This window comes from Episyrphus balteatus, chromosome 2 (genome assembly GCF_945859705.1).
Source record: "Episyrphus balteatus chromosome 2, idEpiBalt1.1, whole genome shotgun sequence".
Classification (NCBI taxonomy): Eukaryota; Metazoa; Arthropoda; class Insecta; order Diptera; family Syrphidae; genus Episyrphus; species Episyrphus balteatus.
The window spans coordinates 104,094,624-104,107,766 of record NC_079135.1 but is presented as its reverse complement, the minus strand read 5'-3'; the positions used below and the strand labels follow the sequence as shown (position 1 = coordinate 104,107,766).

General features: G+C 31.1%; 1 protein-coding gene across 1 annotated transcript in view; it reads right to left on the bottom strand.

The window, feature by feature from the left end:
• Positions 1 to 5,909, bottom strand: part of LOC129911618 (myrosinase 1) — a 75,616-nt gene extending 69,707 nt beyond the window's left edge. Inside the window, exons 1-3 of the mRNA XM_055989470.1 lie at positions 5,731 to 5,909; positions 5,362 to 5,591; positions 967 to 1,035 (exon numbers count right to left, since the gene is read on the bottom strand). Coding sequence (XP_055845445.1) covers positions 967 to 1,035; positions 5,362 to 5,591; positions 5,731 to 5,832 — 401 coding nt within the window. The 5' untranslated portion in view covers positions 5,833 to 5,909. The remainder of the gene's footprint in view (positions 1 to 966; positions 1,036 to 5,361; positions 5,592 to 5,730) is intronic.
• Positions 5,910 to 13,143: the final 7,234 nt, after the last annotated feature.

The window sequence follows — 13,143 nt, the reverse complement described above, 5'->3', positions numbered from 1 at the left end:
ACTCTAAACTGATTTTTCCCATTTTTTTTTTATTAAATTACTTCGGTTTGATTTGGAATGCTATCATAAGCTAAATGCACCTCTCATTCATAAAATTCGCAGTATTTGAACATTTTGCTAGGTATTGCAAAAAAAAAAACCTTCGCCCGAAACATTTATAAAATATTTGACCAAAATTTTCCAAGGGCAATGTATCTAGTTTCTGGCTGTATGTATTTCGTCTTCACTTTTAATGAAAAGACCCACTTTGTTCGCCTTTGATTTCATGAATGAAAAGGCATCAGTTACATTTCGATATGATCTGCAAATCACAAATATTTTGTGGATTTTTGAAAGATATCTCCAGTTGTACCTTTTCAAGAGCAATACTGAAACACCTTCATTTTGGCTCATTAAAACAAATAAAACAAAATAATTACTTTCATAAGAAGGTACAAAGCCAATTGAATCCCCCCTGTACACAAAGCATATAATAAGCTTATTAATCAATTTTTTTAAAGTTTTTCAAAGAACTTGGAACAAAATTATAAGCAGACATTAAAGAATGTGTATATTTTTTAAATTTAAAAAATTATGAATTAATAAAAAAAAATCCTCTCGCCCATTTTTAGTTAGATTCACTTCTTTTGCTTTTTCTTTTCGGCTTCATCTTCTTTCTCCTTTTCAATGATCGCCACATATTTTTCAATCGACTGAACATCGAGCATTTTCAATGGTTTGTTCTTTTCCATAACCGCAATCTCTAAATTCTTCTGTCCTGATTGTGCCACTTCCAAGAGAGCTTTAATGGCCAGTTTGACGGCACCATTTTCATCGCCTACTTCATCTTCTTTATAATGTTTCTCGAGGAATTCACGAACTGTTTTGGCCGAGCGACCAGTCGCATTGGCTTTCCATTCGTAATAAATGCCAGATGGTTCTGTCTGATACAAATGTGGGGTTCCGTCAAAGTCGAAACCTCCGATTAGGCAAGATATACCAAAGGGACGGCGTCCGTTGCTCTGTGTGTATTTTTGTTTCAATTGAGCAATGAATCTAGAAAAGGAATCAAAAGAAATTATTAATTTGAAAGAGCTTAGAATTTTGTGTTCTGGGCTCTATTTCATAAAACTGCAAGGCTAAATTATTTTTGAATTTACTCGTAGCTTGTAAATTATCAGCAAATTTCTGTTTCATAAAGAATTCGAATAGACTAATAACTACAAGTAGTATGGTAGACTTGGATCTTCAAGCAAATTTACAAGTGTGGCGAATGTTTCTGTTTCATAAAAGTATTCACTCAAAAATTTATTAGTAATAGACTTGTACCTACAACCGAATTTTTTATAAGTATAGAAAGACTAATAAAAAAATAAATATGGTCATTTGCTCTTTGTTTGTGTTTTATGGATAAGGTTGCATGACTAAAATGGAATTTAAGTAATCAAGCATTAAAATCAAGAATCGACAGCAATTTTTGGGTGTGAGTGATAGAGGAAAAAAGTAGATACTAGTTTTGTTATCCTTTCAGGGGGGTATTTGCAAGTTATTTGGAGTGTAATCGCAATTACAATGCAATGCTAAAAATAAAAAAAGTGATCCTTGCTTAGTGACGAAAAGTGTTGGCTTTAAAATCTTTATGAATTCATCTTCCTGCATTATGCATTTAAAGCAGGAGCTTTCGAGTTTAGTTATTTGCAGTTTAAAGGATATGTGTATATAAGTGAAGCGGCCTGTACTTAAGTTTTTGATATATTAACAAGAATTCATTTTCGAGGAGTTGCAATTTTTTTGAAAACAGTTCTAATGATTTCGAATAAAATTTGTGTACTAAAAACTTGAAGTGATTATCATAAAGATGCCCTTTTAATTTTTTCTCAAACAAATCGGATGATGGAAATAATGACATATCGGCTTTTATCCCCTCTAACATATCGAAATTTCACAATTTTTGATCGTTAACCAATATATATGTATGTATGTATAATGCACTTTGGACTACAATATCAAGTATTTGCAACCCAATTGTGCATATTATTTTGCAAGCAATCGGCTAAACGCTAGACAAACCTCTTTTTACTTGTTTTCAATAAATGTTATCATGGTTAATTGCACTTTGGTTAGAATAAAAGGGAACCATCACAAAAAAAAATAAAATGCACGGCTGGGTCGCACGTACTTGCCCTTGTAGTTCAAAGTATCTTTATCTTAAATATCTATTGGAAATTAAAGATTTTGTTTAGTGTCGAGAAAAAAAAATTAAAGAAAAAATCGAAAGTTGAAAACACTTCAAAGTGATGTCTTAAAATTTTGAATTAAATTGACTTGTGCTTTGATCAAATATATGAACTTAAAAAATGTCAATTTTTGAAAAACGGCAACGCCATATTTCCGTTCTCCGAATTTTTTGAGAAAAACTAAAAACGCAGTTTTGTTAGAATCAATAAGAGTATAACGTACACCAAATTTAATCAAAATCGTTAGAGCCGTTTTCGAGAAAATTGCAATACCTCGAAAACGGTATATGGGAGGTATGCGTTAAAAAAGATATATTGAAAAACTAAAAAAAAACGGACCTAGGGTATTACGCAAAAATCATCTGTACCAAGTTTCAAGTAAATCCATCTATCCGTTTAGGCTCTAGCTCGATGTACAGATGGACGCACAGACGCACAGAACGACGGACGGCATGACGAAAACCACTTTTTTGATCTTCTCCATCATCGTAATGTTGGTTTTGATTAAAACCTCGAATATTTTTTCTACACGAAACCAATACTTGCCCTATAGAGCAAGTAAAAAGGATTAATTTGATTAACATTCTTGAAGTGACTACAGAACCAGAAGATATCAATAACTATGATATATGTAAGAATAGAAGAAGAATTAAAACCATTGCGGTAAGATCAAGATCAAGAACATCAAGTATAATAAATAAAGGAATACCACCGCAACGATTTATAAACGGTGCAAACATGGTGCAAGAAGATCTTGTGAAAGAGCCTAGGAACATTCGATAACTTGTAAGAATAAAGAAGGGTGGAAAAAGAAATTCAAGAACTTGAGGAAAACCACACATGGGAATTAGTACCAAGTGGTGGGAACATAGTGGGTTATAGGCGGACCTGTAAAATTAAACGAAACGTTCAGTGAAATATTCAGAGGTTCAAAGCTAATTTAGTAATTTTTTTTCTTAAGAATAGATAAATGTTTGGTTCATATAAACACATTTTTATTTGAAGATGTAATTTGTCAAGCTAAATTTAGGTAGTGCATCAATTTTTAGAGTCAAAAAAGAATTTCAATTGTTTCTATCATATTTTTCTGATATAAAATATATAAACTAAATGTTTAGACAATTATCTTGCTAAAACAATTTTTAAAACTCGAGCTATTAGCTTTTAAAGCCAATAATGTTTATTATTTTTTATATAATATTTCTTGTCTCGCTGGTGCTGCAGAAAGTTCGAATATTTGTTTATTTTCGTTAGTCCTAGTTGGGCCAAAATACTATCTGTGTGCAAAAGGCATAAGTCGACTTATGTCAAAATTGAGTTTTTTACTAAATCTGATTCACAATAAGCGATTCCGTCTGCCATATTTTTTCGTATTTTTATCTTTAGTGGTTTATGAATAACAGCTTAGTGAAAAATGACATAAGCATTGAGTTATGTAATGGGAAGCCAAACATTCAAAACGCTCTCCTGAAAAGTTGCAAAAAGTGACTTATGCTGTTATACCTTTTTGTCACAGCTATTTAGAGGCTAAAAAAATGTCCCTTTTTTTTAATTTCATTTTTCTTGAAAAACTATATTGAGTTATAAAATTATCATTATTTACATTTACAAGTTTGACCCCCAAATTTGGATTGAATTGTTTACAAATCACGGTAACATTGTGGTTTATCTTGGTAACGCAGTGGTATTTAAAGTTTTAAAGCTGATTTTTGGTAATAAACCTGATTTTTGGTAAATTAAGAATATTTAATTGAAATTAATTTTTCTGTGATTTAATTTCATAGGAGACTTACGTTAAACTATAGTTTCAAAAAGGAATATCAGTGAGCTTAACTATATGATTTTATAAATAAAACTGGAATTTGCAGTAAAGTAACGCAGTTTGATTTTTTTTTTTAACCAATAGTCTCCGCAGCTAGGTTCGTCAAACTTTTTTATATTATCATGTAATTTTAATTATATGTTAATAAAGTATAATAATAATAATAATAATGTTTGGTTTTGATCACTTTCTGTTTAAACTGTCATAAATATAGAAATATCATTCAAAACATGTTATTTTATAATAGATTAAAGTATAACCATTCTATGTCAACTAAAATATATATGAAAATCTAATATATAAAAATCTCGTGTCGCAGTGTTTGTTATCAAACTCCTCCGAAACGGCTGGACCAATTTTTACGGCTTAAATGGTTTTCGGGGGATTAAATAAAGCGAGTTTTCCAATCAAGATGAGTAGGCTAAACTCAAATTCACATTCTGAATATTCTGGTGCTGTGTCATTTTTCCTCCGCTTGAAGATATCAATCTTGGCGGTGCGATCGATAGAACTCAAAACTCAAGATATAAGACGCTTTACTGTTTATCTTAAGCGGTTATGTTTTGGAGACTTAACTGTTTAGTTACCTAAATGTTATTTTTTTTTTTATTCAGAACTCTCCGAGAATGGAGCCGATATGATTCGTTAAAATGTTATATCTTGAGTGGGCTTCGGTTTAATACCAAAGACACAACATTTCATAAAAAATAATTTTAATAAAAAAAATTTTTAGTTGGACCACCCTAACCATTTAGGGGTATGAAATATATGTAGGTGTTTTCCGATTCTCATTCCAACCCGATATGGCCACAAAATTTCATAAAAATCGTTCAAAACAAGATAAACAAACAAGATCTATTAAAAAATAGATGTTGGTCGATTCTCAGACATCCCCGATATGCACACAAAGTTAAAAAATGATTAAAAAAAAAAAAATTGTGTGAACCAATCTAAAGAAAAGGTGACACGAAGTCCGCCGGGTAAGCTAGTAAATTGATAAAAATGTCCATATTTTTTTTCAAAATTCACTGTCCAAAGGGACAATTTTTTAGGCAATAAATAGTATTTTGGCCCAATTACACTTGTAGTTTTTTAGAAGCAAAATAATTTGAATTTGCCAGACCAAAAATAAATGATAATTTTTTTGAAACAGAAAACTACAACTCCATACTTTTTTTGTGCTTGTAAATACAAGTCTACAAGTACAACACTAATAGTTTTATAAAATCGTCGGTCCAAAGGAAAAACTCACTAACTACATACGGTTTCAATAGCAGTTAGGGGGTTTTTACTTTGAACCGATAAAATAGGCCCTTGGTTTACCTGGTAATATACTCCAAAGTGACTGGATCTTCGACATTGAGTTTGTGACTCTGGCACTCGACTTGTGCACGATTGATGAGGATTCTGGCGTCAGCGGTTAGACCGGCAAATGCCATCACAACATGAGAATCGAGGGCGCATATTTTTCGTACTGTGCGCTCCTCTTGTAGTTTAGCTACAGATTTCTTTTCCACGCCGAGGACAACACAATTGGCACCTCGAACACCAACCTTTGGAGTTTTTGGAAATAGAAATTGGAAAGATGAAAATTTTATGGGTAATGGATATGAATGACCAGACAAAAGTTTCTATTTTTTAGGTTAGAAATTGCTTTGTTTGGAGGAGTTTTTTTTTTGGTGTGAAACTTACCGCAGTTGAACCTTTTCGTACAGCTTCTTGAGCATATTCTACTTGAAGCAAATGACCATCGGGTGAGAAAATTGTTACAGCACGATCGTATCTTGCAGACATTTTTGTTTTTTGTAATAAATTTTATTAGAAAAGTACAAAATGTATTTTAATAAAAAAAAGAAGTCCGATGTTAATTTTGCAAAAAAAATCACGAACTACGATGAGAAGATGGGGAAGCGAAAACGAACGACGAAAACTGTTTGTCAGCCTGAATGACAGCTAAACAGTAATGCCAGACTCACCAAATTTTTAATGCAGCATTTTTTTAAAGCATTACCATAAAAATAGAAGAAAATTATAAATATTTTCTTCGTTTAATTTTTGAACGCACAATGGATTTTCTAAAGGCATAACTACATGTCAGCTATAGGGAAGTTCGAACATTTGTCGTTGTCTTCTCTTTCTATTTACAGTTACCATTTTGACGTTTTAAACTCGGCGAAAATCAAAACAAACCAGCAAAAACAAACCAACAAAACAAAAAAGCAAAAAATACAGCATAGAAATATATTTTAAATTCCGTAATTTTTTAGATTTTTAGACACTAAATTAAGTTATAGTAGAACGTTACTACCAAAAAAACACTTGAAATCGATTTGTATGATTTTTTTTTTTTACAAACAACAGTTCTTTAAAATTGCGCGCGTCCTTGAAAAATTTGGTTTGTTTTGATCTTCACCCAGTTTAGGAGATATTTTTTTCTATTTTCTTTTGTTCTTTTGGTACTGACAGATGAGCGAAATTCCGAATTACATGAAGCCTCAAGAGGCTTGACTCTTTTTTCTAATTTTCTTTTGATAATCATTCTGTGAGGCGCGTACTATTACACGATGCATCTTGAGTCCAGGGCCCCTGTTCTGTAACTTTATTACTGGCGATAACCGTTTTTCAACGTCTCTAAAATCCACTTTCTTCCATAAATAAAGCAAAATTTATTTCAAATTCAGAATTTATGAATTAAGAAATTATGATCTGGAACAAAATTTCTTTTATTTTGATGAGGTTTAATGGATTTTAAGGTCATTAAAATATTTTATCGCCAGTGATAAAAGTTACAGAACATGGGCACAGGACTCAAATTTGACATTTCTCTTTTGATTTAAAATTTGTTGTTGTACTGCACCAAGAAGCAAAAAGAAATGAAAGAGAATGTTGAAAAAAGGAAAAGTGGAAAAAGAAACGTCAAAAAATAGTCTCAGAATTCCGACCCACGACTCTCTGGTCGGATAATTTTTTGTTTCATCTTTTTTCTCTTTTGCACTCATTACGTTTGAAAAGAGGCGCGCCTCTTGAGGCTTCATGTAATAGCTGACCATTGAGCACTTTAAGCAAAAAGTCAAAAAGTGAACATTTTCAAATTCATTTTGTAATAGTTTTCCGACACCAAAATGAGAACCAATGACACAGAAAGATTAGTTTTTGGTTCCACAAATAATTTTTGTAGCTTTTTTTTCAAAATCACATGGTGCTAAGAAAAAAGAAACTTTTTAAGTAAAAGTAACTATGTATGTTACTTTTTTTCGGTTCAGCGGCCGAAAATTAGTTTCTATTTGAGTAGGTAGATGGCTTTTTGTACGTCGGTGAAAAAAAAAGAAATGTAGCATGATTCGGAAAATTAATAAAAATATGAGCGAAAAAGAGATGAATACATATCGTCGCCTCAATAAAATATTGTCGTATGTGCAAAATTGAGGTTTTGAGATTTGAATGCAGTTTTGCTAATTGATTTTTTCTCCTTCGTTCTGTGAAATCCGTATTTCGATATCTGTATCCGTTTCCGAGATAATCGCTATTTTGTCGTATGTGTAGGATTACAAACATTTTCAGTAGCTTTTTGTCGTAAGTGCACAGAAAACGTGCACATACGACAAAAATTATCACATACTACAATTTTTTCATACAAATCAGTGTTTTTCTTCGTTCGGTAAATTACTGTCGTATGTGCTGTTTTTGCAACACATACAACAATATTTTACTGGAATTTCAGTAAACGTTTGTCGTTTTTCCCATAAGGAAATACACTGACGAGTGTAATTTCAGTTGCAATCATGATGTCGAGCAGGTCGGACGAGTCGACCTGAGCCAAGTTTATCCGAGGAGCTTTATGTCTATTTTATGCATACAAAATGCATAAAATAGTGGTTTTATGGTTTTATTAATTTAGCATACGTAAAGAACTATTGGATGATGAATTCTTTGATGCCGATCTTTTAGGTTCCCCCCATGTTTCGAATCCAGTGGCAATGAAAACTTGGCCCTACAAAATTTGTATGAAGCTTTTATCGTGCTATCTTAAAAAGGTAATAATTGAATAGTAATGCCGACTTTTCACGAGTCGATTTTAGCAGCACGATGTCGGTCGACTAGGATTTTTCTATGGGGACTGTCACTTTAAGGCTTGGCCACACTGGAGGGTATGCGGTAGTGGTACGGGTAGCGGTGAGGGTACTTGTATGAAAAAAATTCCAAACTGACACATCAACGTTCAGGTGTGGATTTTTTTTAGTACAAATATCGTTACCGCTATACCGCATACCCTCCGGTGTGGCCAAGCCTTTAGTCGCCTGCGACTTATGTTCACACGGGTCGAAAAGCTTCGCGGCACGTGAAAAGTCCCCATAACTTAATTTTAGTAAACTGTGATCTCATAAATTCTAAAATTGCTTTAAAAATAATGTACCTATTATTTTTTTTTCTGTTTATGTGATTTTTGATATTTGATATTTCTCACTTCCAAATTAAAAAAGTTCTATCATTTTATAGGTGAACTGCTTCTAAACCAATTGTTTAGAAGTTAGATGTAGGTATGTTATTTAACCATTGATGTTTTTGTTAAAATTGAGTTTTGCTAGACTCGGGTTATTACCAAGAGCCAATGTGATTTTAAAAAGTTTATAAATTAACGTTAGTTATTTGTTTTTTCGCATTGAATTTGACATCTATTTGTCGTATGTCGTAAACAAGTGTCGAATAAAACTTTGCTTATTTTTGTCGTATGTGTCATCAATTTGTCGTATGTGTTTGGCTAACAAATAGTTTCTGTGAAAACGTAACATACGACATCGGCATATTGGAGAAAATTGACTATTATTTGTTTCTGGATTGGAATATTGAAATAATTCTAACATAATTCAATAGACAAATATTTTCTGTATATGTCATGATATTTTTAAAAAAATTCACCGTACAGTTTTCGAGAAAAAAAAATCTGAACTTTAATTGCGTTTTCCCAAAAGTAGCCGAATGTAACATACGACATTATTTTATTGAGGCGACGATATATCAGCTTCCATATTAATAGGGGTATTCGCGATCCGGGGCAACAAAAAAGTGTAAAATTGCTAAATTTTGTTTTTCTACTTCTACAACTACAACAGACCTTAACGTTGACGTTCCTGTTGGGCACCAAGAAGCAAAAAGAAATGAAAGGGAAAAGAGTCTCAGAATTTCGACCCACGAATCTCCGGTCGGATAATTTTTTGTTTCATCTTTTTCCTCTTTTGCACTCATTATATTTGAAAAGAGGCGCGCCTCTTGAGGCTTCGTGTAGTTGCTAACTTTCAATTTTCTCATTCTTTAAATATCTCCCAACTAACAATTTGATTTCCAATAGTGTCAATACAGGCTAATTTTTTATTTGTAAAATAACAACAGCAAATCTTATACAAGCCACTTTGGCGTAAATTACCGAGGTTATTTAGTTGCCTTAAGACTTTCTTTCACAAGTGCTATGAAATTAATAAGCTTTTTTACCAACATTTTAACAAGGTCTTTCAAAAGTTAGCAAAGACACATATAGTGTGTTCAGAAAACGCTATTTAGCATACCAGCCCAGCACGCATCCACCAGACCAAACTCAATGTAAAAGAGAACTGGAAAATTGTGAATATATTGGTTTTGTAATTTGTCCCTTACTATATTCTCCAAAATTGAGATAGCTAATACTTTGCAAAATTATTTTTCAATAAATGAAAATATATTTCATATCTTTGTTTGCATTTTTGTTCGATAAAAAAAAAATTGCGTAGGTTTATTATTTATAACTTTTTTTTTTTATTCAGATTTACCACTGTTATTGTTCGTATACATATGTATGTAATTCATTAAATATCCGACCCTCTTCTTAACTTGAGTTTGGTGATGGAGATATCCGACTGCAAATATCAGCGAAAGCGATTAATATTTTTCTAATTACAATTTTATCATTTCATTATAGCCACAACAAAACCAATACAAAGTGCTTAAAAGAGATTTAATTCACTAACAAAAAAATATTAAAGTAAAATTCAATTGGACACCATTTATGTTTACTCACAAATTGGAAATGTCACAAATTAAACAAGCAAACATTTCTATCAAACGTTTACTTACAACAGCAAATAGCTTTATTAACAAGGCGTTGATAAAATGGGTTATGTATTTGGTAAACCTCTTTAAACAGGTCTTAATGATGCTTAGACAGACAGGTCTTTTTTGTAAATATCTTTAAGTTGTTCTTAAGAAGACCATTTGTAATTTATATATACAAGTGTTGTTCAGAACTCTATAAAAAGGCTTTACCCAACTAACAATTTTACTTCCACAAGGGTCTAACGAAGCTGTTTCGATTTTAGAAATATTGCTTGTATACGACCATAGAGAAGCCCTTTTGGCCCACCCGAGAAGCTTGATAGGCTTTAGAAGAGTCATATGCAAGTTGATTACAGAGACTCAAAACATGTGTTTAATGCCTTATAGAAACAAGCAACATTCAAGATTTAAAAATCTGTATTACTGCTACAGGCTTTTAATTTAATTTAGAAGCTCGGAGCAGACTTGTGGAAGCATTGTGAAAGTCTAAACGAGGTATATCCCAAATAGAAGAAAGAAAAAAAAATATTTTTTTTTCATTTTTTTTTTTTGTACCTATTACATTTTATTTTTTCATTTTCTTCTTTGTTTTCCATCCAGACAAGTTTTGCTTCTGAAATTAAATTTCCAAACACAATTATTTTAAGAAAAAAACTTCTACTTACTTGACGCATTTTGCTGGATTTGAACCTCGTACATCCTGATTGAAAGTCCGGTACCTTAACCATCGAGCTACTCAGGTATATAATAAAAGAGTTTCAAATTTGGACTAGTTGAAACCAGAACTTTCTAAGGGCTTCGACTTAATTCCTGATGAGTTTCACCATCTTAAAGAATATGGTGACCATTTGTGTTTTTTTTTTCAAAGTTATTATTTTTGGTTAGGTATTTTCTGATTTTTTTTTTATCTTGTAAAAAATTATTTAATAAAGACTTAATAATATTATATTCTGATTGTCAAATCTTATCATTATTGAGAAGATGAAAGAGAATAACTTTTTACTCAAGAACAATTTTTCTGGAGCAGAAAAAAATATCTGAAAAATTCGGTTTTTTTAGACTTTAGAGGTTTCACACGGATGCCGTCAACTTGCATTTTTCCGAAGCAGAAAAAAATTTTTAATTTTTTTGGGCTTTTGGCTTTTTCTTAAAAATAAGAGAATTAACTTTGTTTTGAACTTAGATAAAAAATCTAAAATGTCCATCACTATTTTATATTTAAATAAGTGGAGAAGATTAAAATCTTGTTTTCCTTTCTTCTCTACTTACTCGAATATGAACTCCAAATTGGTCAGTAAACCATTTTTAATATCACTATTTTAAACCAATTACCGATATGAAAAGATTCACTTTTTTATTTATTTCTTTATAACAATGAATAAAAAAAACCTAAAATGGTCACCATAATGGCACTTATCCAAATATTTCTTATTCTCATGAGTTTGCCTGACAGTTTAAAAAATTTAGCTTGTACTCACTTTCACAGGGCTTCTAGAAATAAAATTAGTTCGCTTAGGCAAACTTATAAAATTAAATGCTTTTTACAATGTTTTGCTTGTACTTAAAGGATCTCTACAAATATAAATAAATGTCCCCTAACTTCGCTAAGGCAAATATATAAAACTAAAAGCTTTTCGCGCATGCGCCTGAAATTGAACTTCTTTTTTCTCATACAGAGATACAAAATAAACATTTATGTAAGTCGTTATTATTTGAAAGTAATATAAAACATACTTTGTAATATTTTCAATCAAAAACAATGATTCAACAATTTTTTAAATCAAATATTAAAATGCAGTAACTATAACACATCTATTTTGTGGAATATTTGTTTAAAAAGGCAAAACCGTTTAACTGCGGTTTATTTGAAATTCAACGTAATGTTTTTTTTTTATTTAATGAATATCACGACTCATATACTATTGACATAATTTCGGTAATATAGAATTATAATAATAAATGCATTTAAGGCAATTGTATAAGTTGTAGGTACTTCTACCATACTTAAATACATACCTAAGTCATTTTTGAGTCTAATAATTTTCGAATTGGATAAAAAAAATACAAAGCATTCATAAAGATTTTGTAAGCAGTTCTAATACAATTTCTTTTGCAAAGCCATTTAAAAGAAGTAAGTTATTGGCTTTTATTTCTTGTGCTTCTACAATGGAATTTCATGTGGCCGTATTGAAATTTAAACGAAATGTTTACATTAATGCTTGTAGAAATTTTTAGATTCCACTTGCACTAGGTTTCTAGGAAGCGGTTAACGAAAGTTAAGCCTCGAAAGTTTGAATTTTCGATTCACAAACTAAATACAAGCCCTGTAGAGATAATAGCTGCAAGAAATTAAAAATCTTAACCTCGTGGAAGTAAAATTGTTAGTTGGGTAAAGAGGTCTTCTTTTACTTCCAAATGGTTGAACTGCATAATTAAACTTTAAATAAACTTTTTATTAGCTATAACTTGCCGAATTGAAAAAATCGAACCTAATGAAAGCTAAATTGTTAGTTGGGCTGTTAATTAAAGGCTTAACTACATACACCACTTTTTCAAAAAGTACAAGAGTGAAAAGATTTTTTTTTCTAGCTATCGCAATTGTTTTGTAATAAAGAGTATACAAAGTGTTTTTTAGGCCAAAAAATAAGCTTTCTGCATCATTTGTTTTAATTTTTCATCACGAGAAACTATACAAAAATGCGTTTGAAAATTTTCAATTTTGTACTTTTCCACTTTTTGAGCCAATGTAGTTAAGGCTTAAAGGCTTAACTACATCATTCACCACTTTTTGAAAAAGTACAAAAGTGAAAATATTTTTTTTCTCTCTACCGGAATTTTATTGTAAAAAAGAGTTTAAAAATTGATTTTTGGACAAAAAATAAGCCTTCTGCCTCATTTGTTTTAATTTTCTATCCCGAAAAATCATACAAAAATGCGTTTGAAAATTTTCACTTTTGTACTTTTTCACTTTTTGAGCCAATGTAGTTAAGCCTTAAGAATTGTCTTTTCATTTTCTATTTA